The sequence below is a fragment of the Salmo salar genome, chromosome ssa22, assembly GCF_905237065.1.
Source record: "Salmo salar chromosome ssa22, Ssal_v3.1, whole genome shotgun sequence".
Classification (NCBI taxonomy): domain Eukaryota; kingdom Metazoa; phylum Chordata; class Actinopteri; order Salmoniformes; family Salmonidae; genus Salmo; species Salmo salar.
The window spans coordinates 17926761-17947837 of NC_059463.1; the positions used below are offsets into that span (position 1 = coordinate 17926761).

General features: G+C 41.3%; 1 protein-coding gene across 4 annotated transcripts in view; it reads left to right on the top strand.

Annotated features, from left to right (window-relative positions):
• Positions 1 to 699: 699 nt before the first annotated feature.
• The window catches only part of f264 (6-phosphofructo-2-kinase/fructose-2,6-biphosphatase 4), a 29084-nt gene continuing 8706 nt past the window's right edge, over positions 700 to 21077 (top strand). For 2 of the 4 annotated variants that reach the window (XM_014166195.2, XM_014166193.2), the window contains exons 1-6: positions 8551 to 8854; positions 11300 to 11416; positions 11555 to 11651; positions 11855 to 11918; positions 12095 to 12169; positions 21003 to 21059. In XM_014166195.2, the coding sequence (XP_014021670.2) occupies positions 8587 to 8854; positions 11300 to 11416; positions 11555 to 11651; positions 11855 to 11918; positions 12095 to 12169; positions 21003 to 21059 (678 nt within the window). In that variant the 5' untranslated portion in view covers positions 8551 to 8586. 4 annotated transcript variants of the gene reach the window in all.

A 21077-nucleotide genomic window follows, 5' to 3' on the forward strand; every position in this document is an offset into this window, starting at 1 on the left:
TCTCTTATCCAGAGCGACTTACAGTAGTGAATGCATACATTTCTTCCATACTGGTCCCCCATGGGAATTGAACCCACAACCCTGGCATTGCAAACACCATGCTCTACCAACTGAGCCACACGGGACCATACGGAAGAAATGTATGAAATGTATGCATTCACTACTGTAAGTCGCTCTGGATAAGAGCATCTGCTAAATGACTAAAATGTAAAATGTAACCTAATTGCCCAACATCAGTGCCTGACCTCCTGAATGCTCTTGTGGCTGAATGGAAGCAAGTCCCTGCAGCAATGTTCCAACATCTAGTGAAAAGCCTTCCCAGAAGAGTGGATGCTGTTATAGCAGCAAAGGGGGGACCAACTCCATGTTAATGCCCATGATTTTGGAATGAGATGTTCGATGAGCAGGTGTACACATACTTTTGGTCATGTAGTATATGTTGAGTAGGCTACACAGCATCAGTGACCTGTCTTAGACTCATACCTGACTGTCTGTGATCTCATTTGAGATCGTGGCCTAACCTGAAACACAATAGTGAAAAATAAGTATCAACATGTTAGTTATCTTTCTTGAGAAACGGAATAGTCAGCCTGAGTATCTTACAGAGGTATCGCAATCACCCTGAAGTAATTCATCAGAAGTGGGTGTGTGCATAAATAGTCAACATACATCTCAGCAATTTCATCACACAGCTCTAGACTTCAACTGGCTGCACCATGTTTCATTCAATGTGATTGCCCCGCGCACATCAGACGCACACACACACACCACAACCAACCTCTGAGCTTCAACGTAGGCTACATTCGAACTAAACACGGATGATGAGAGGCTGCAGTCGTTCCAAAAGCACGCAGAATCTGGATCAGACGGGTAAGGAATTTGGACTTTAGATATCAAGGTTCAAAATATGAATGCATCCATTCGACCAAAACTGGGCTGTGAAATAACGAAGTATCGGCTCTGCGGAAGACGTAAACAAGTGCCAATGTCACAGGCGGTGTGTTGTTTTGACGCTGAAGAAATACCTTAGAGTGACGACGATACAATCTGTTTTGACGCTGAAGACATACCTTAGAGTGACGACGATACAATCTATCTGTTTTGAAGACTGACATCCACGAGAGATTACCACACTGATAAATGTTATTTATTGCCCATAAGCAGCTATTTAATTCGAAGCTGACCTACAACAGATGCGTAGCCTACAAGTCCATTCATTCAACACAAAAAGCGGTAGGTTCATAGGATGCAGTGTAAATGTAGCTTGCAATATATATGGTCAAAGCTTGACAATTCATTTCTATAGACTATCTGGGGCTAACAGGTTTAGGCTACTGGTGGTTCTCTGAGGAAGGGTATAATGTAATATCATGCATGGGGTTATTGTGGCCGATTTGAAATGAGTGCTGAATTTATGCAAATTACTTTATACATTTTAACCACACACGTTGGAATCTGTTTTCATGAAAACTAATGTAACCTGAATTGTGAGGAACGGCTATGATGATTATATTCTATGGCTAGGATACTGATACCCATTGGCATTTGTAGGCTAGTGAGTTTCCCCATGTTATTACGTCATGTGGCTTCTACACTGAGTGTACAAAACATTAAGGACATCTCTTTCCATGACATTAACTGACCAGGTGAAAGCTATGATCCCTGATATATGCCACCTGTTAATTCCACTTCAATCCGTGTAGATGGAGAGGACACAGGTTAAAGAATAATTTTTAAGCTTTGAAACTATTGAGACATGGATTGTGTATGTGTGCTATTCAGAGGGTGAATGGGCTAGACAAAATATGTAAGTGCCTTTGAACAGGGTAGGTGCCAGGCGAACTGGTTTGTGTCACGAACTGCAACGCTACTGGGTTTTTTATGGGGGTTGTTACTCAATATTAGGAAGGTGTGTATCACAGCTGAGACGTGGGAAGGGTTGCGCTAGACCCACTTTCTGTTCATGATACAATGTAGTGTAGAAGGTCCTTGCATTATATCCTCACAGATGTCCTGGAAAACCACCTCACTGTGGAGTTACAACTGCACCAAATACAAGACTGTCAACTTGGTATGAATTGTGTTTTCTCTGCTTCAGTTTCTCATTGGGCAGTGCTAAGCCAATGGTTTGACTCTGATTATGGATGACAGGTAGGCTTGCCAGGAAGCCTCCCTGGCAGGTTGAGAAATCAAGGAATTTACGTAGTGGCTAAAGCTTATTGTTGGAAGTCAAAACCTGTTCTAAACCAGATTGATGCTGACAAATAAGATTTCTATCCGGTTGGACTGGTTAGATGATGTAAATATAACTACAGCATGCACACACAGTCATTCTAAAATGGCAAAAGTCTTTCAGGGGCAGGTTTGAATGTCATTTGCTCAACAAGGGTAGCAGAGCTGCATTTGGTGTGTGTAAGGCACATGCAGTATCCATAGGAAGGCCATGGAAAAACTTCCACAGTATTTACTGTGTGTTTATTTGTTGTCATAGTGGACAGTCTGAGTAGCAACCTGTCTCATGCTTTGATATGGCAAGTTAGTTGTTTACAGGGATGCCGTAGTCTTGTTTTCTTTATGACGGTCACTATTTTGAAATCTGAAATGCTTCCTTCCCACTAACCATGGTCTATTGCATAATCAGAAGGCATGTATTATAAACTTACACTGTACCTATCAGTCAGTCACGCAGGGCATGTGACAGAAGATGCCTGTAATGCTTAGACGCAACATTTCAGTGAATGTGTTCACCTAAAAGGAGCAACAACTTGCTTTGCTCGAAATAGGTTTATCTTCTTAAAGACTTAGAAATGGTTAATACATTGTCAATATATAATTAGCTAATGTAAATTGTTATTTATAGCCAAATTCAATGTGTCTTGTATCACAGTAACTAATATGTTTACAGCAGCCGTCGGTCCAAAACTATTAACTCAGTGGTCAGTTGTGCTTTCTTTTTGTTTTTAAACCAACAATGGTGTTCTTCCAAGGGGTTGCAATGGCATTTGTAACATGGTTACCATGGCACAAGACCAGGTCATTGCAATACCAGAGAATAATGTGGTCAGAAAATGCAACACGAGCAGGTTTTAAATGGAAAAGGAACATGACATTTTTGAAATTGAAGAAGTATGAACTTTTAGAGAAGTTGCTTGATCTTGCGGTTTGTTGTGGCACTGCCTACCTCAATCATATTCATCAGCGTTATGACCCTTGGGTGCCAATTATAATCACTATGAGGTGTATCCACTATGTCTACTTCTGAACATTGTGCATGCATCGGTTATTGTGTATTATTATCACAAAGTTTTCTGATTCACCATCCAGTTAATGTATTATTAATGCTTCAAAGGCTTAAGCCTAGCTAGCTAAATGCTGCCATCTTATGAACATGAAAAACACTACCTGTATTGTAGAGGGGTGCCACAGATGAAAGGGTATACTGATCTTTGGGTGCACCCTTTTTGTTTGGAACTGAGATCAAAGTTCTTCACAAACACTGAATCTGTTGGTATCCTGAGGTCATGCAAGCATTATAATTTCATTTTGGCATTTACATATCAGCTTATAAATAATTCTCTCCGTTCTGTTTTGGAAAAAAATCGAAGTGTTTTTATCTCTTTCTGACCAACATAGTGCCCCCATATTTGTTTTCCACCCTAATATCTATGTATTTTGGAGCGCTTGTATATCTTGGTGGCATCTTAGCCTTTCTTTACTGTGTCTGTAGTAGCCTACAGTCTATCTCATAGACCACCCAAATAGAATCCGTGGATTCTATCTGTGTTTCTTAATCCTGGTCTTGGGGACCAAGGAGTGCACGTTTTTGTTGTAGCACTACACACTTGCTTCAAACCCTCTCTGCAGACCGAGGTAAAGACAGTTTCAAGTTGGATATTCGACGGATATTCACGCTTTCAAATCGCTTGCGCCACAGACTCCAAATAAGTGTCATGATGTTGGAAAAATTGTGCACAACATTGCACATGTCTTATTTTCACGATTTGGACATTAATTCGCTTTCCAAAGCTAATAAACATGTGGAAATGTGAGCTGCATTTTGTATTCCTGGTTGAATTAGTTAGGGAGCGTAAACAAAGTACAAACTTTTTTACATTTGAATTTCAATAGCTCTTTGGTCATGTGACCTAATTGACTCAAACAAGGTTCAGAATGTACACTGACTACCCTTATATATTGCACACCCTTTAGTTTGTCCATTTTCATCTCACTCGATTTTACATGAATTTTTCAGAATTTAAAACTTCAATAGCTCATTGGTCATGTGACCTACTGGACTCAAACAAACTTCAATGTCCAGACTAGCCTTATATATTGCACACTCTTGTTTGTGTACTGTAAAATCACGCAGTTTAACATACATTTTTCATAGTTTTAAATTTCAATAGCTCCTTAGTCATGTCAATTACACACCTAAGAAGCATGCAGTGGATATACACCCATATTGCATAACCTCTAGTCATGTATCTTCTATATTGTTGTACATTAATATTTGTTTGACAATTAGGGGGTTCAGTCCAGTGTTAACCCTTTTTTTTAAATATTTATCTATAATAATTGGTAGTTCTGAGTACATATTTTCCCTTTTTTTTGTCAATTTTATTTTGGCACAATATTTAAGTGGTACACAATAGGAGAGAGACATATCTCCTTTCATCGTTAATATCAACCATAAAGGGCATAGTACAAGAGTCATGTTTTATTAATTGTCCAAAGCAGGGATGGAGAGTGAGGTGGGTTTGCTGGTCAATACATATACTGAACATGTAACCACAGTAATGGTGGCCAGATAATCAATGAATAAAAATGGAATATTGACAAATTAAACAAATTGTAGACTTAATCTTTTCCAACATGTCAACAGACACTTTACTTGAAATAAGTACAAAACATTTCAGTGTTAACTTTCTCTTTATCCCTGGTTGATGTACATTTCAGAGCCTCTTCAGTGTCGATGGGGTATAGCATACATTTTCAACAACAAAGACTGCACTTCCAGTTTGTGTTCTTCACTCTGAACTCTTGTCTTTATTCCTAGATACATCACATGGAACCACCGTTGGCATGCAAAACATTCAATCTAAAACAAAACATAACACGTTAGAAATAATATCAATGCAGTATGAAAAATTGGCCATCCTTTGTGTTATATCATAAATTGTCTTACATGCCGTCACTGTTGTCAAAAGATTATAAACATGTTAAATAAAGTTTCTAACCCAGTCAGTCTTTGGGCCACATCCAGGTTCTTTATCAGTGGCACACATGAAGCAGTTGTTGGCTTTGTTGAACTCTGAAATCATAGGCATGAACTGAACATATGGCTGTCCTACATAAAAATAAAGCATTTACTTTGAATTAAATGTCATTACATACCAGACATTTTTTTAATATATCCTCAGCCATTTCTTTTCGTAGTTGCGCCATGTGTTTTTGTTAAGGTTCTATATCAATTTCAAAATCTATATCAAAGTTTCTCAAATGTTTGCCTTGCCTGGTTCACCAACTACTTCTCTGATAGAGTTCAGTGTGTCAAATCGGAGGGCCTGTTGTCTGGACCTCTGGCAGTCTCTATGGGGGTGCCACAGGGTTCCATTCTCAGTCCGACTCTTCTCTGTAGACATCAATGATGTCGCTCTTGCTGCTGGTGATTCTCTGATCCACCTCTATGCAGACGACACCATTCTGTATACCTCTGGTCCTTCTTTGGACACTGGGTTAACTAACCTCCAGACGAGCTTCAATGCCATACAACTCTCCTTCTGTGGCCTCCAACTGCTCTTAAATGCAAGTAAAACTAAATGCATGCTCTTCAACTGATTTTGCAGCATCACTACTCTGGACGGTTCTGACTTAGAATATGTGGACAACTACAAATACCTAGGTGTCTGGTTAGACTGTAAACTCTCCTTCCAGACTCACATCAAACATCTCCAATCCAAAGTTAAATATAGAATTGGCTTCCTATTTCGCAACAAAGCATCTTTCACTCATGCTGCCAAACATACCCTTGTAAAACTGACCATCCTACCGATCCTCAACTTCGGCGAAGTAATTTACAAAATAGCCTCCAACACTCTACCAAACAAATTGGATGCAGTCTATCACAGTGCCATCCGTTTTGTCACCAAAGCCCCATATACTACCCACCACTGCGACCTGTACGCTCTCGTTGGCTGGCCCTCGCTTCATACTCGTTGTCAAACCCACTGGCTCCAGGTCATCTACAAGTCTCTGCTAGGTAAATCCCCGCCTTATCTCAGCTCACTGGCAGCACCCACCCGTAGCACGCGCTCCAGCAGGTATATCTCACTGGTCACCCCCAAAGCAAATTCTATCTTTGGCTGCCTTCCAGTTCTCTGCTGCCAATGACTGGAACGAACTGCAAAAATCACTGAAGCTGGAGACGCATATCTCCCTCACTAGCTTTAAGCACCAGCTGTCAGAGCAGCTCACCGATCACTGCACCTGTACATAGCCCATCTGTAAATAGCCCATCCAACTACCTCATCCCCATACTGTATTTATTTATCTTGCTCCTTTGTACCCCAGTATCTCTACTTGCACATTTATCTTCTGCACATCTACCATTTCGGTGTTTAATTGCTATATTGTAATTACTTCACCACCATGGCCTATTTATTGCCTTACTTCCCTTATCCTCCCTCATTTGCACATACTGTATATAGACTTTTTCTACTGTATTATTGACCGTTTTTTTCCCCAAGTGTAACTCTGTTATCTGTTGAACTGCTTTGATTTATTTTGGCCAGGTTGCAGTTGCAAATGAGAACTTGTTCTCAACTAGCCTACCTGGTTAAATAAAGGTGAAATAAAAAAAAATGTGTGAGGGGATGATGGGGAAGTTCTGTGCAACTTCCTTGGTCATATACACCAAAAAAATTACAGTTTTTGACCAAATTGTCACAACAGCTAACCATTCATTATTGAAAATAACTATCAAACCTGCATTACATAGACCCTGCAGCTGAAGGTGTCCTGCTGCATGGTGTGAGTTATTTCCCCTTCTTTCCACTTTATGTGCACCCAGTCGTCTTTTCCATAGCAGGATCTTCTCATTTTGAAGTATTCTCTTTTTTTTATGTAAACCTAATGCAATTCTGATTAGTTATAGGCAAATGAATACATAGGCCAAAACTGTATGCTGATTTCCTTATCACTATAATCTAGTAGCGGTAATTTCCTTTTATGCCCGAATCTACACACAGCCTAAATTATAGGCACTGAACCATTTATAGGAGAATAAAAAAATAGCATATATGATCCAACCCTATCAGAGTGAATAAATGTAGAGTGTTTGTTATATAAAATATTTGTTCCCATAAATACAAAGGAGGATGTCTCTCCTCATACCTCTAGCACTTTTTAGTCAGACTGTGTAAAAACTTTATGGGGCCGGCAACAGAGTTCCCATTGACTAAGCACCACGGAGACCAATCAGGAGAGAATGCATACAGGTCAAGGGTGAAAATTGAAAGTCAAGGGGTGTGTCTGCCTTTTGGATTACTCTCTTTACAGAGAACCCCTGTGGTTCAAGTCAAGAGCTACCCTTCCCCTTTCAGTCTACTCTGTGCATGTCTGAAAGTGACCGAGCCAGCAGTCAAGAGGTTTTCACAGTATGTCATGAGAAATTATTACACTTATGAATGTAAAATGCTAATGTATATTAGATCCAGTACAATGGAATAACTATAGTCCACTGACTATATAAGGGTAGTCAGTGGACATTCTGAACCTTGTTTGAAGTCAGTAGGTCATTTGACCAAAGAGCTATTGAAATGTAAATGTTTTAAAATAGTGTGAGATGTAAATCGACCAAAAAAAAGTGTGCAATGTGTGTCTATGCCATTGGGTTAGCTACAACCAGTGTTGAAAGTTTTAGGAGTAATGATTAAAGCTATTGACATTTTAAAAATGAGATTTGTCACTATGTTGACGGTCCCTAACTGCTGTTGGTGGATGTAAGGAAAACTACAGGCGAATATCCAACCTGAAGCGGTCTTTACCGCAGTTCTCCGCGGGGACCACGACGTCGCACATTTTTGTTTTCGTGCTAAACTGGCACACCTGACTCAATTAGTCAAGGGGTTGATGACAATGGTGGGTTATGCTAAACGGGATATGATGTTTTATGCGTCAACTCAAACTGAATACTTGTAGTCCGAATAATAACGGGATATTGGTGTAAATGTTTAACGTCTGGTGGTCCCCGAGGAGAGGGTTGGGGTTTAAGGTCGCGTTATGTAGTTATTACGGTAAACAGAATACAACGTATCAGTTTATCAAAAAATATATAAATAAAACAGGCCTACACGGATAGGTTGTTTTTACAGGCTCAATTAATTATTCATTGTCCGTGCTTGTAGCTTGATACAATAATACCATCGAGTAGTGCGCCATTAATCCCAGTATAAACTTGGAAGTAGGAAATTGTAATTGCATTTTGTAAATGCCAACTCGGATGCTCACTGCGACAGCATTACTTCATTATTTCAGAGGAAATATATGCGCGTATTTTTGAGAGATTATGGTAGGCACACACTTCTGATGGTTCCTCAGTCCATTATGACAACCACCAGCAGACCTCATCAAACAGCACTGATGCGAGACAGATCTCCTGAAACGCTCCAACAGAAGAAAAGGCGCCGCGCCACAGTAACAGAGGCCACCATGTCCTCCGTGGAAGTCGGAATGGAAGCAAGACCATCAAACTCTGCAACGCCGCGGGAACTAACTCAAAACCCGCTCAAGAAAATCTGGATGCCGTTGCCTTGTAAAAATGGCCTTCCTGATAAACGCATTTGTCAAAGAATGGGTGCGTATAACGATTACCGACGTAGTTAGACAGCAAGCCGGTTGACTCGCGCATTCTAATATTCGAGCAGTGTATATTGTGAAATTGCATTTTATTAATCGCTAGCTAAATCCTCTTATGTCATTGTCGTAATTAACTTCCGTGCTTTCTGAAAGATGTGGAGAAAATGTATTTATGGCGTGACCTTAAGTCTTGGCAATCGATTATTGATGATCGTTGATTCCTGCGTCTGATTACTGACTGGTCATGGCTAGAAGGTATTCCGTTTTTCTCAAATTAAGGTCATTTTACTTTTCGTAGCAGGTTATGAGAATTTACGCAGGAAGTTATGAGAATTAACGTAACAGGTTAGGTGAATTATGTTAAGGTCCATGACCCTAACCCTACTGACTCTGTTCTGACAGCCCCTTGGACCATAGAGCAATAGAATAACGTACTGGCTCCCCTCTCCAGGCCAGAGCATCGTTCTTTGCTTCTCAATTTATCTGGATTACTGTATCTTAGTTTTCTCCCGACTTGTAAAAGAAACAGATCGCACAACATCAACCCGAGGGGTTGAACATTATGGTTATTTCAAGACAACTGGGAACTCGGGGGGGGAACAAGGTCACATGACATAAGTGATCATCTGGTCGGAAAGACAACAGTTCTAGAAAGATGCCAAAATTTCCGAGTTGGATTTTTCCCAGTCGGAGCTCGTTTTTCCCCCCAAGTTCCCAGTCGGTTTAAACGCACCGAAGTCGGAGATTTCCGAGTTCCCAGTTGTTTTGAACGAGGCATTTAGTGGGAAACTAGGTCACTTGTAGTCTGATTAATCAGGCTGTAATACACAATTAAATACAGCCTGAAGCATTTGTGTTTAAATGTTCCTTACAACCCAGAATGTTGAATAAAAATACATTTGAATTTACTCTACTGGTTTGTCCTTAAGCTGCTTGAAATTTGAGACAAAATATCCACTGGTTTGGTTTGGCACCAAGGTAAAGTCGGTTTATTTTATTTTGGATAATAGTTTTATCTCGTGAATAGCTAGGCTATTGAACCAAGCATGCCAGACAACGAAAATGATATATTCTGAATCGGGAGGATGGAGAACAATCCACTTGTTTTGTTTGAAGATTAGAAATCCTATAAATGAAAAAAAGGTGTATTGTTCTCCATTCTCCCCTGATTCAGAATATAGATGTTTTATTGTCATGGCATGATTGGTTCAATAGCTATTGGCGAGAGAACCGAATATAAAACTTTTTACCTTGGTACTGAACCATATACTGTACCTACCAGCTCTCTAAAAAGTTGGTAAGCAATACTTTCCTGTGGATATTGTCTCATTGTGAGCAGCTGAAGGACAAGCCGCACAGACAACCGGTCGAGTATGTTCCAATTATATTTTATTCAACATTCTGGCTTGTAAGGAAAATGTACACAATTTTGCCACATGTTTCAGGCTGTATATAGCCTACCAATTAATTGTTTTACGGCCTGATTTAATCAGACTAGACACTAGCTATGTTTCCATTAACTTGTCAAGTGATTTTAGTCTATTTAGAAAGTTCACATAGAAAATAAATGTGACAATTGCCAGCTATGCTGCATTTCCATTACACTGTAAAATAAAACCTTCACTAAAACCTAGTGTTAAATAAAAACGAAGTGGTTGAAGTGTTTCCATTAGCCATTTAGGAAAATTGGTCATAATAAATTGGCGAGAGTCTGTATGCCCTCCTAGCTATCTGTTTCATGTCTGAGGTAGCCCACAAAAGCCAGCATGGATAGAATGCAAGAATTTGCTATATCCTAATAATTGTCATGTGCCAACATATCACAACAATCCGTACCATGGTGAGACTTGCGCTCCTGTAGATATGAAATAATTGGGGATGGTGAAACTTTTGCATCCAGCCAAACAGAAAAGCAAGGTGAAACAATTCAGGCATTCTTGAAGGTCAAGACAATCCTTGTCTTGCAAATAAACAAATTTAGAGTTGAAAAAAATGTGGTATAGAGCTTTATAGTTAGGCTATATGATGACATCACGTGTCCGCGTACCTTCAAAGTTATTTGGAAATCATAATTTATTCCAAAAAAAATCGGCATCATTTGTCACAAAGCTTAAAATCCACCTGTCAATTGAATAAAAATGTGGATCTTAGAAAATGTCTCCAATATCTGCCGTTTCGGTTACGTGTTGCTAAGATTTTATTTTGCGACATTGCTTTTGTAGAATAAAGCTTGTTCATTGGACACCTGCCTAGTGTCACTCTGTTACAGTGGAATTGCCCAGGTACTCCAAATGGTCCTAAAAGTAATCTAAGCACTTCCCTGCCACAGCCTGCACTGTTTGTTCATGCTTATGTTTCAGTGGCAGTCTCTATCCAAGTAGAATAATTATAATAACCTGTAGAATCATTTTATTCTCTCCCGTCTCCTCTCTTCCATGTGCAGTATGTATGACCAACTGTCCCACCCTGATAGTGACGGTGGGCCTCCCAGCCAGAGGGAAGACCTACATCTCCAAGAAGCTCACCCGCTATCTCAACTGGATTGGTGTGCCCACCAGAGGTACCAACTTTCAGCCCTTACACCTGAAATTACATTTCCGGAATCCAATCCACACACACACTGACTTGTAAGAATGCCGCTGAACAGTCAATAGTATCTAGAAAAGTAAATCTTGCAACTATCTCTTCCCCCATTTAGAATTCAATGTTGGGCAGTACCGGCGTGAGTGTCTGAAGATCTACAAGTCCTTTGAGTTCTTCCGTCCAGACAATGAGGAAGGCCTGAAAATCAGACAGTAAGAAACATTTCCAGTGCTTTGATCCTCCGCTGTGGAAACACTGATCAGATCCTCTTGTCCTTGAATGCCCCAAATTGCCTAACAATATCATGATATTGTTATGTACCTGTTTTTAACCAGCGTCTGTGAGTTGTCTTTGCTAACCCATTAGTGGCTCTTGTCACTGCTGCCTCTGACTGTTTCCCCACTCTCCTTTGCAGGCAGTGTGCGTCAGCAGCACTGAAGGATGTCAGACAGTACCTCACTGATGGAGGCCAAGTTGCTGTGCGTACAATCACTCTTTGAATGAAATTCTCCAATGTAGCCAGATTGTGTACATTAACATTGGGATGGGATATCCCGTCATGAAGTACTTTGATATCGCACTGCGTATTTGAATATGGATTACAGTGCAGGTTCTCAGTCTGTGAACGATGGTGCGTGTTCTGTTCTTTCTCCAGGTCTTTGATGCTACTAACACCACTAGAGAGAGGAGAGAGACTATCACTGCGTTTGCTGAGCAGAATGGCTTCAAGGTAATGTTGGTGTCTTTGGTGGTGATGATCATGCTTGTGTGTAGACGGGTGGGTTGACAATGTCACAACAAAAATGTGGCCGTAACTCGGCGGTAAAAGGCTGTGTTTTCATCCTGATCGGTCAGATGTTTAGCAACAATGACTAGAAGCTGCTGTGGTGAATCATAGATGGCTTGTTTCAGCTAGTTGTATTTTGTTATTGATGCCATCTCTTGTTACATATGCTAACATGGCTAGGGTAATTAACAATGTATTTGAAAGGGAACAAATGCTTATTGGACAAATGTATGCATATTTCTAATAAACATTTGCAGATGAAATATAGGGTTTTGGAAAGTATTCACACCTTGACTTTTTTCAAATGTTGTACCTGAATATTGTTTTTTTTTAAATTGAATTTCAACATGAGGCCAATGGTGACTTTAAAATAGTTGGAGTTTAATGGCTGTGATGGGTGAAAATTCAGGATGGATCAACAACATTGTAGTTACTCCACAATACTAACCTAAATAACACAGTGAAAAGAAGGAAGCCTGTACAGAATCAAAATATTTCTAAACATACATCCTGTTTGCAAATGCGTGTTTAGCAGATGTAATTGCGGGTGTAGCGAAATGCTGGGCTTCTAGCGCCGACAGTGCAGTAATATCTAACAATTTCACACATATACCCAATACACACACCTAAGGAATGGCATTAAGAATGTATGCATATATGGACGAGCAATGTCAGAGCGGCATGGACTAAGATACAGTAGTATAGAATACAGTGTATATACATATGAGATGAGTAATGCAAGCTATGTAAACATTATTAAAGTGTCTAGTGTTCTATTTCTTAATGTAGCCAGTGATTTCTAGTCTGTCTATAGGCAGAAGCCTCAAATGTGCTGGTGATGGCTGTTTTAACAGTCTGATGGCCTTTAGATTGAAAAACGGCTTCCATCTCTCGATCCCAGCTTTGCTGCACCTGTACTGACCTCGCCTTCGGGATGATAGAGGGATGGTGAACAGGCAGTGGCTCAGGTGGTTGATGTCCTTGATGATCTTTTTGGCCTTCCTGTGACATCGGGTACTGTAGGTGTCCTGGAGGGTGGGTAGTTTGCCCCCGGTAATGCGTTGGGCAGACCGCACCACCCTCTGGAGAGCCTTGCGGTTGCGGGCGGTGCAGTTCCCGTACCAGGCGGTGATACAGCCCGACAGGATGCTCTCAATTGTGCATCTGTAAAAGCCAAATTTCTTCAGCCTCTTGAGGTTGAAGAGGCTCTGTTGCGCCTTCACCACACTGTCTATGTGGGTGGTCCATTTCAGTTTGTCAGTGACGTGTACTCCAAGGAACTTGAAGCGTTCCACCAACAAGTCACAAAACTAATACTGCAAAGAACTGAACATTTTGACCTGAATACAAATTATGTTTGAGGCAAATACAACACATTACTGAGTACCACTCTCCATATTTTCAAGCATAGTGGTGGCTGCATCGTGTTATGGGTATGCTTGTAATTGTTAAGGACTGGGGAGTTTTTCAAGATAAAAAAAAAAGAAACGGAATGGAGCTAAGCACAGGCAAAATCCTAGAAAACCTGGTTGTCTGCTTTCCACCAGACACTGGGAGATTAATTCACCTTTCAGCAGGACAATAACCTAAAACACAAGGCCAAATCTACAGTGGAGTTGCTTACCAAGAAGACAGTGAATGTTCCTGAGTGGCCGAGTTAAAGTTTTGACTTACATCTGCTTGAAAATATATGGCAGACTTAAAGGGTTGTCTAGCAATGATCAGCAACCAATTTGACAGAGCTTGTAGAATATTTTTAAAGAATAATGGGCAAATGTTGCACAATCCAGGTGTGGAAAGCTCTTAGACTTACCCCGAAAGACTCACAGCTTTTATTGCTGCCAAAGGGGATTCTAACATGTATTGACTCAGTGGGTTGAATACTTACCTAATCAAGATTTCATTTTTCATTTAACTTTTTTTATTATTGTTAGTATTTTGTCTAGATCATTGACAAAGCTACAATGTGTAACTTTGGGCTACCTGACCAAATAGAAATGTGAGTTATAGATACTGCTTTTTCATTGAAAGCAAGTCTAAGAAGCGGTAGATCTATTCTATGTGCGGTATTTCTATGCTTCCTGTTCTTAAGTTTTTTGTTTTTTATGGCTTACTGTCGGTTTTGTACACCAGCATCAAACAGCTCAAAATACATTTTCAATAACCAAAAATATTGTATTTCAGTGGTTCAGATGGTACAATGATTCTCCACACTGAGTGCTTGTATTTTTGACAAACTGAAATTAGGCAAACTTAATTTTAGCAACCAGGAAATAGCAGAGCGATTGGTGTGTATTGCACCTTTTTTTTAGATCCACTTTGTAACACAACAAAACGTGGAAAAAGTCAAGGTGTGTGTGCGAATACTTTCTGAAGGCACTCTAGCTCGTTTCAGGAAACTAGGCGTATGTCGCCCGCCACTACTTCACAGGAGAGGCATTTGAACATAAGTATGTTCAATGATGTTTATTAAATGTGTTTTTTGCAGAATGTGAACTTTCATGTGTCTTAATAACAAGCTTGTATGCCATCTGTAAATTCGAATAAAATTGTTACATTTACGAGCCTAGTTGGTTTGCCACAAAAAAAGACAGGAACCTTCCCGCTAGCCTTGATTGGTTGAGATACTGGATGGGCTGGACATGCCGAGAGATGAGTTCGGATTGGTCTGCCATGTAGTACGCTTCTGTCAATAACATGAGCTGCTCAGTATGTGTAGGTAATCCTTTGTAACGCAGATAAAAAATTAAATATATATATATTTTTAAATATCACTAAGAACTGCATAAGTGTTAATAATGCGCTCCAATTTCTGGAGGCCAAGTTTTGAAATCGGTGGAAGCATAGTATGATTTCTAAGGAGCTGGAGGAAATTCTGGCAATTGCAATCAATTGCAATCAATGGTAATTGATTGCAATTAATGCGGAGGGAGTCAAAGACAACACACAGAAGAAGGCTGTTGTATAAAACACCTGTCTCCGGAGATTACATCTTCAAACTAAGGGTAACCATGGCATAGAGGGAGAAGCGTTCATCCATGTAAGCGAGTCTAGCCAGCTACGTTTTCAGATATTGTAGGTTTCTAATTTTATGAAAGTCGTTTTCATTGCCAATTTAAAGCGTACTGTTAGCTAGCTAACGTTAGCTGGCTGGCTCGCTAGCTAATGTTACGTGTATGAATAATATTCCTACATAATATCTCAGAGCCGTATCCATTGCTTGTTTTAGCCTAATGTTAGTTAGATAGCTAACATTGAATCTAGCTAGTTGGTTAGCTTTAGCTACCTGCAGATTCATGCAGGGTAGAAACATTATGAGTTGGGATTCTGGTTCATTATTTAGCTAGCTACATGTCTAAACAAGACTCCATTTCACTGTACTGTTTACACATCGTATCAAATGTATTTATAAAGCCCTTCTTACATCAGCTAATATCTCAAAGTGCTGTACAGAAACCCAGCCTAAAACCCCAAACAGCAAGCAATGCAGGTGTAGAAGCATGGTGGCTAGGAAAAACTCCCTAGAAAGGCCAAAACCTAGAGGAACCAGGCTATGAGGGGTGGCCGGTCCTTTTCTGGCTGTGCCGGGTGGAGATTATAACAGAACATTGCCAAGATGTTCAAATGTTCATAAATGACCAGCATGGTCTAATAATCACAGTAGTTGTCAAGGGTGCAACAAGTCAGCACCTCAAGAGTAAATGTCAGTTGGCTTTTCATAGCCGATCATTGAGAGTATCTCTACCGCTCCTGCTGTCTCTAGAGAGTTGAAAACAGCAGGTCTGGGACAGGTAGCACGTCCAGTGAGCAGGTCAGGGTTCCATAGCCGCAGGCAGAACAGTTGAAACTGGAGCAGCAGCACGGCCAGGTGGACTGCAAGGAGTCATCATGCCAGGTAGTCCTGAGGCATGGTCCTAGGGCTCACGTCCGCCGAGAGAGAGAATTGGAGAGCATACTTAAATTCACACAGGACACCGGATAAGACAGGAGAAATACTCCAGATATAAGACTGACCCTAGCCCCCCGACACATAAACTACTGCAGCATAAATACTGGAGGCTGAGACAGGAGGGGTCAGGAGACACTGTGGCCCCATTCGATGAAACCCCCGGACAGGGCCAAACAGGCAGGATATAACCCCTCCCACTTTGCTAAAGCACAACCCCCACACCACTAGAGGGATAACTTCAACCACCAACTTACCATCCTGAGACAAGGCCGAGTATAGCCCACAAAGATCTCCGCCACGGCACAACCCAAGGGGGAGCGCCAACCCAGACAGGAAGACCACGTCAGTGACTCAACCCACTCAAGTGACGCACCCCTCCTAGGGACGGCATGGAAGTGCACCAGTAAGCCAGTGACTCAGCCCCTGTAATAGGGTTAGAGGCAGAGAATCCCAGTGGAGAGAGGGGAACCGGCCAGGCAGAGACAGCAAGGGCGGTTCGTTGCTCCAGAGCCTTTCCGTTCACCTTCACACTCCTGGGCCAGACTACACTCAATCATAGGACCTACTGAAGAGATGAGTCTCCAGTAAAGACTTAAAGGTTGAGACCGAGTCTGCGTCTCTCACATGGGTAGGCAGACCATTCCATAAAAATTGAGCTCTATAGGAGAAAGCCCTGCCTCCAGCTGTTTGCTTAGAAATTCTAGGAACAATTAGGAGGCCTGCGTCTTGTGACTGTAGCGTACGTGTAGGTATGTAAGGCAGGACCAAATCGGAAAGATGGGTAGGAGCAAGCCCATGTAATGCTTTGTAGGTTAGCAGTAAAACCTTGAAATCAGCCCTTGCCTTAACAGGAAGCCAGTGTAGGGAGGCTAGCACTGGAGTAATATGATCAATTTTTTTGTTTCTAGTTAGGATTCTTGCAGCCGTATTCAGCACTAACTAAAGTTTTATTTAGTGCTTTATCCGGGTAGCCGGAAAGTAGAGCATTGCAGTAGTCCAACCTAGAAGTAACAAAAGCATGGATTAATTTTTCTGCGTAATTTTTCAACAAAGTTTCTGATTTTTGCAATGTTACGCAGATGGAAAAAAGCTGTCCTTGAAACAGTCTTGATATGTTCTTCAAAAGAGCGATCAGGGGCCAGAGTAATGCCGAGGTCCTTAACAGTTTTATTTGAGACGACTGTACAACCATCAAGATTAATTGTCAGATTCAACAGAAGATCTCTTTGTTTCTTGTAACCTAGAACAAGCATCTCTGTTTTGTCCAAGTTTTAAAAGTAGAACGTTTGCTGCCATCCACTTCCTTATGTCTGAAACACAGGCTTCTAGCGAGGACAATTTTGGGGCTTCACCATGTTTCATTGAAATGTACAGCTGTGTGTCATCCGCATAGCAGTGAAATTTAACATTTATGTTTTCGAATGACATCCCCAAGAGGTAAAATGTATAGTGAAAACAATAGTGGTCCTAAAACGGAACCTTGAGGAACACTGAAATTTACAGTTGATTTGTCAGAGGACAAACCATTCAGAGACAAACTGATATCTGTCCTGTGCATGTGTCAGAAACTTAGATTTTATTGAATATAGTGTGTGTTTACTAGACTAATGTGAAGAACCACATGACCTGCACCAAAGTCAAATTAGGATATAACGTTAGGCCAATGAGACAGCATTTTAGAACTTGGACACTGGTAGAATGCCCTGCTTTAATTTTGTCACAACTGTATTCTATTTCCTGCAATTAGCTCGCCATTAACTTGTAAATAAGGATCTTGTGAGTTTATTTCCCTGTAATAACAAATACAAATTAGCTAAAGTTAAGATGTTAGCTATATGATATGGTCATTATTTGAACCGGCTAGCTAACAAGCTAGAAACTAACACAAACATTGGTTAGGAAGTTGCTTTTAGTTGCCTGGTTTGCTAGATTGACAGATACTCATTTCATTTTTATTGGTGTTTAAAATATACCAGTTATGCTAGTTTGGAACACCAGGCAGCTTATGTCATGCAACCTGTCGTTTTTGTGTTCATACTTTTTCATAACAACAATGATGTCCCTGCGACAACTGTCTACAGACATGTCGATAGACGTAGTATAAACCAGCCTTAAGTCTTAATCTTTGGTTGTTTAGTACACTACCGTGCTCTGTTTAGCACATGGCCTCCCATGTGAATCCTTCAAGAGATGTGTGGGGGCTTAAGATGGTGTGAACAAGGGCACTTTTCTAAAAAAAAATGGGGTTATAAGTTCATCAACTTTCAAAGCAGAATTATGTTCCCGTTGTTCCTCAACTATAGTGTATAATAAATTGTATATCTCTGAGTCTCTACTTTTATCCATTTATTAAATGTTTCTACATAAGATCGAGCGGGTCGGTCACTGTCAATAGTCCTTCGAGTGTGAACCGACCCTGTTTTTGTTTTTAGACTTGAGGTTGCGTATGCATAGGTTTTGTTGGTGAACACCCCACCCGTCAACGTCAAATAACATTTTATTTGTCACATGCTTTGTAAACGGGTGTAGATTAACGGGGAAATGCTTCCTTACAGGCCCTTCCCAACAATGCAGAGAGAAAAGAGGAATAACTACACAATGAGTAAAGATAACTTGGCTATATACACATGGTACCCGTACTGAGTCGATGTGAAGGGGCACGAGGTAGATGTGTACATATAGGTAGGGATAAAGTGACTAGGCAAGAGGGTAGATAAACGGTAGCAGCAGCGTATGTGATGAGTCAAGAGTTTGCTATTGGTTAACTATTTAACTCACTATTTAGCAGTGTTATGGCGTCGAGGTAAAAGCTGTTCAGGGTCCTGTTGGTTCCAGACGTGCTGCATCAGTGCTGCTTGCCGTGCAGTAGCAGAGAGAGCAGTCTGACTTGGAGGGCTGGAGTCTTTGGCAATTTTTAGGGCCGCCTTCTGACACCACCTGGTATAGAAGGCCTGGATGGCAGGGAGCTCAGCCCCAGTAATGTACTGGACCATATGCACTACCCTCTGTATCGCTTTGTGGTTGGGTGACAAGCAGTTGCCATACCAAGCAATGATGCAGACAGTCAAGACGCTCTCAATGGTGCAGCTGTAAACCTTTGCGGATCTGACGGCCCATGCCAAATCTTTTCAACCTCCTGAGAGGGAAGAGGCATTGTTGTGCCTTCTTCACGACTGTGTGTGTGTGGGGACCATGACAATTCCATAGTGATGTGGACACCAAGGATCTTGACGCTCTCGACCCGCTCCACTACAGCCCCGTCGATGGGGGCGTACTCGGCCCTCAGTTGCCTGTAGTCCCTGTGGGTCTGGGATGATGGTGTTGCTGTGAGCCATGACCAGCCTTTCAAGCCATTTCATTGCTAGAGATGTGAGTGCTACGGGGCGATAGTCATTTAGACAGGTTATCTTAGTGTTATTGGGCACAGGGACTATGGTGGTCTGCTTGAAACATGTAGGTATTAAAGACTGGGTCAGGGGAGGTTGAAAATGTAATTGAAGACACTTGACAGTTGGTCTGCGCATGCTTTGAATACACATCCTTGTAATCCGTCTGGCCCAGCGACTTTGAATGTTGACCTGTTTAAAGGTTTTGTTCACATCGGCTACCGAGTGCGTTATCAAAGTCATCCAGAAGAGCTGGTGCTCTCGTGCATGCTTCAGTGTTGCTTGCCTCGAAGCGAGCATAAAAGGCATTTAGCTCGTCTGGTAGGCTCACGTCACTGAGAAGCTTGCGTCTGGGTTTCCCTTTGTTGTCCGTAATAGTTTTCAAGCCCTGCCACATCCGACGAGCGTCAGAGCCGGTGTAGTAGGATTCAATCTTAATCCTGTATTGACGCTTTGTCTGTTGGATGGTTCGTCTGAGGGCATAGCGGGATTTCTCATAAACTTCTGGGTTAGTCTCCCGCTCCTTGAAAGTGGCAGCTCTAGCCTTTAGCTCAATGCGGATGTTGCCTGTAATCCATTGCTTCTGGTTGGGATATGTACGTACAGTCACTGTGAGGACGACTTCGTCGATGCACTTATTGATGAAGCCAATGACTGAAGTGGTGTACTCCTCAATGCCATTGGATGAATCCCGGGACATATTCCAGTCTGTGCTAGCAAAATAGTCCTGTAGCGTCCGTCATCTGACCACTTCCGTATTGAGCGAGTCACTGGTACTTCCTGCTTTAGTTTGCTTGTAAGCAGGAATCAGGAGGATATCATTATGGTCAGATTTGCCAAATGGAGTGTGGGGGAGAGCTTTGTATGTATCTCTGTGTGTGGTGTAGAATTATTATTATTATTATTATTATTTTTTTTTATTATTATTTTATTTTTTTTACTCTGGTTGACATGCTGGTAAAAATTTTGTAAAACTGATTAAAGTTCGCCTGCATTAAAGTCCCCGGCCGCTAGGAGCACCGCTTCTGGGTGAACTTAAATGTTATCCGATGAATCCCAGAACATATTCCAGTCTGTGCTAGCAAAACAGTCCTGTTATGATCTGCTTTATCTGACCGCTTCTGGTAATTCCAGTTTGAGTTTTTGCTTGTAAGCAGGTATCAGCATAGAGCATGGAGTTATGATCAGATTTGACAAATGGAGGGAGAGCTTTGCATGCATGGGGTAAAGGGGATCTAGAGTTTCCCTGCAACAAAATCACTGGCCACTAGGTGTACCGCCTCTGGATGTGCATTTTCTTTATTTGGCCCTATACAGCTCGTTGGGTGTGGTCTTTCTGCCGCATTGGTTTGTGGCAGCAAATAGACTGCCGCGAGACGACAACTGGAACTTGGATGTCTTGTCTATCCTGGGGGTTTACGGTCTTCCCTTTTTCTCCTAGGTGTTCTTTGTAGAGTCTGTTTGTGAAGACCCTGAAGTCATTGCAGAGAACATTGTGGTGAGTGCTCTTCCACAG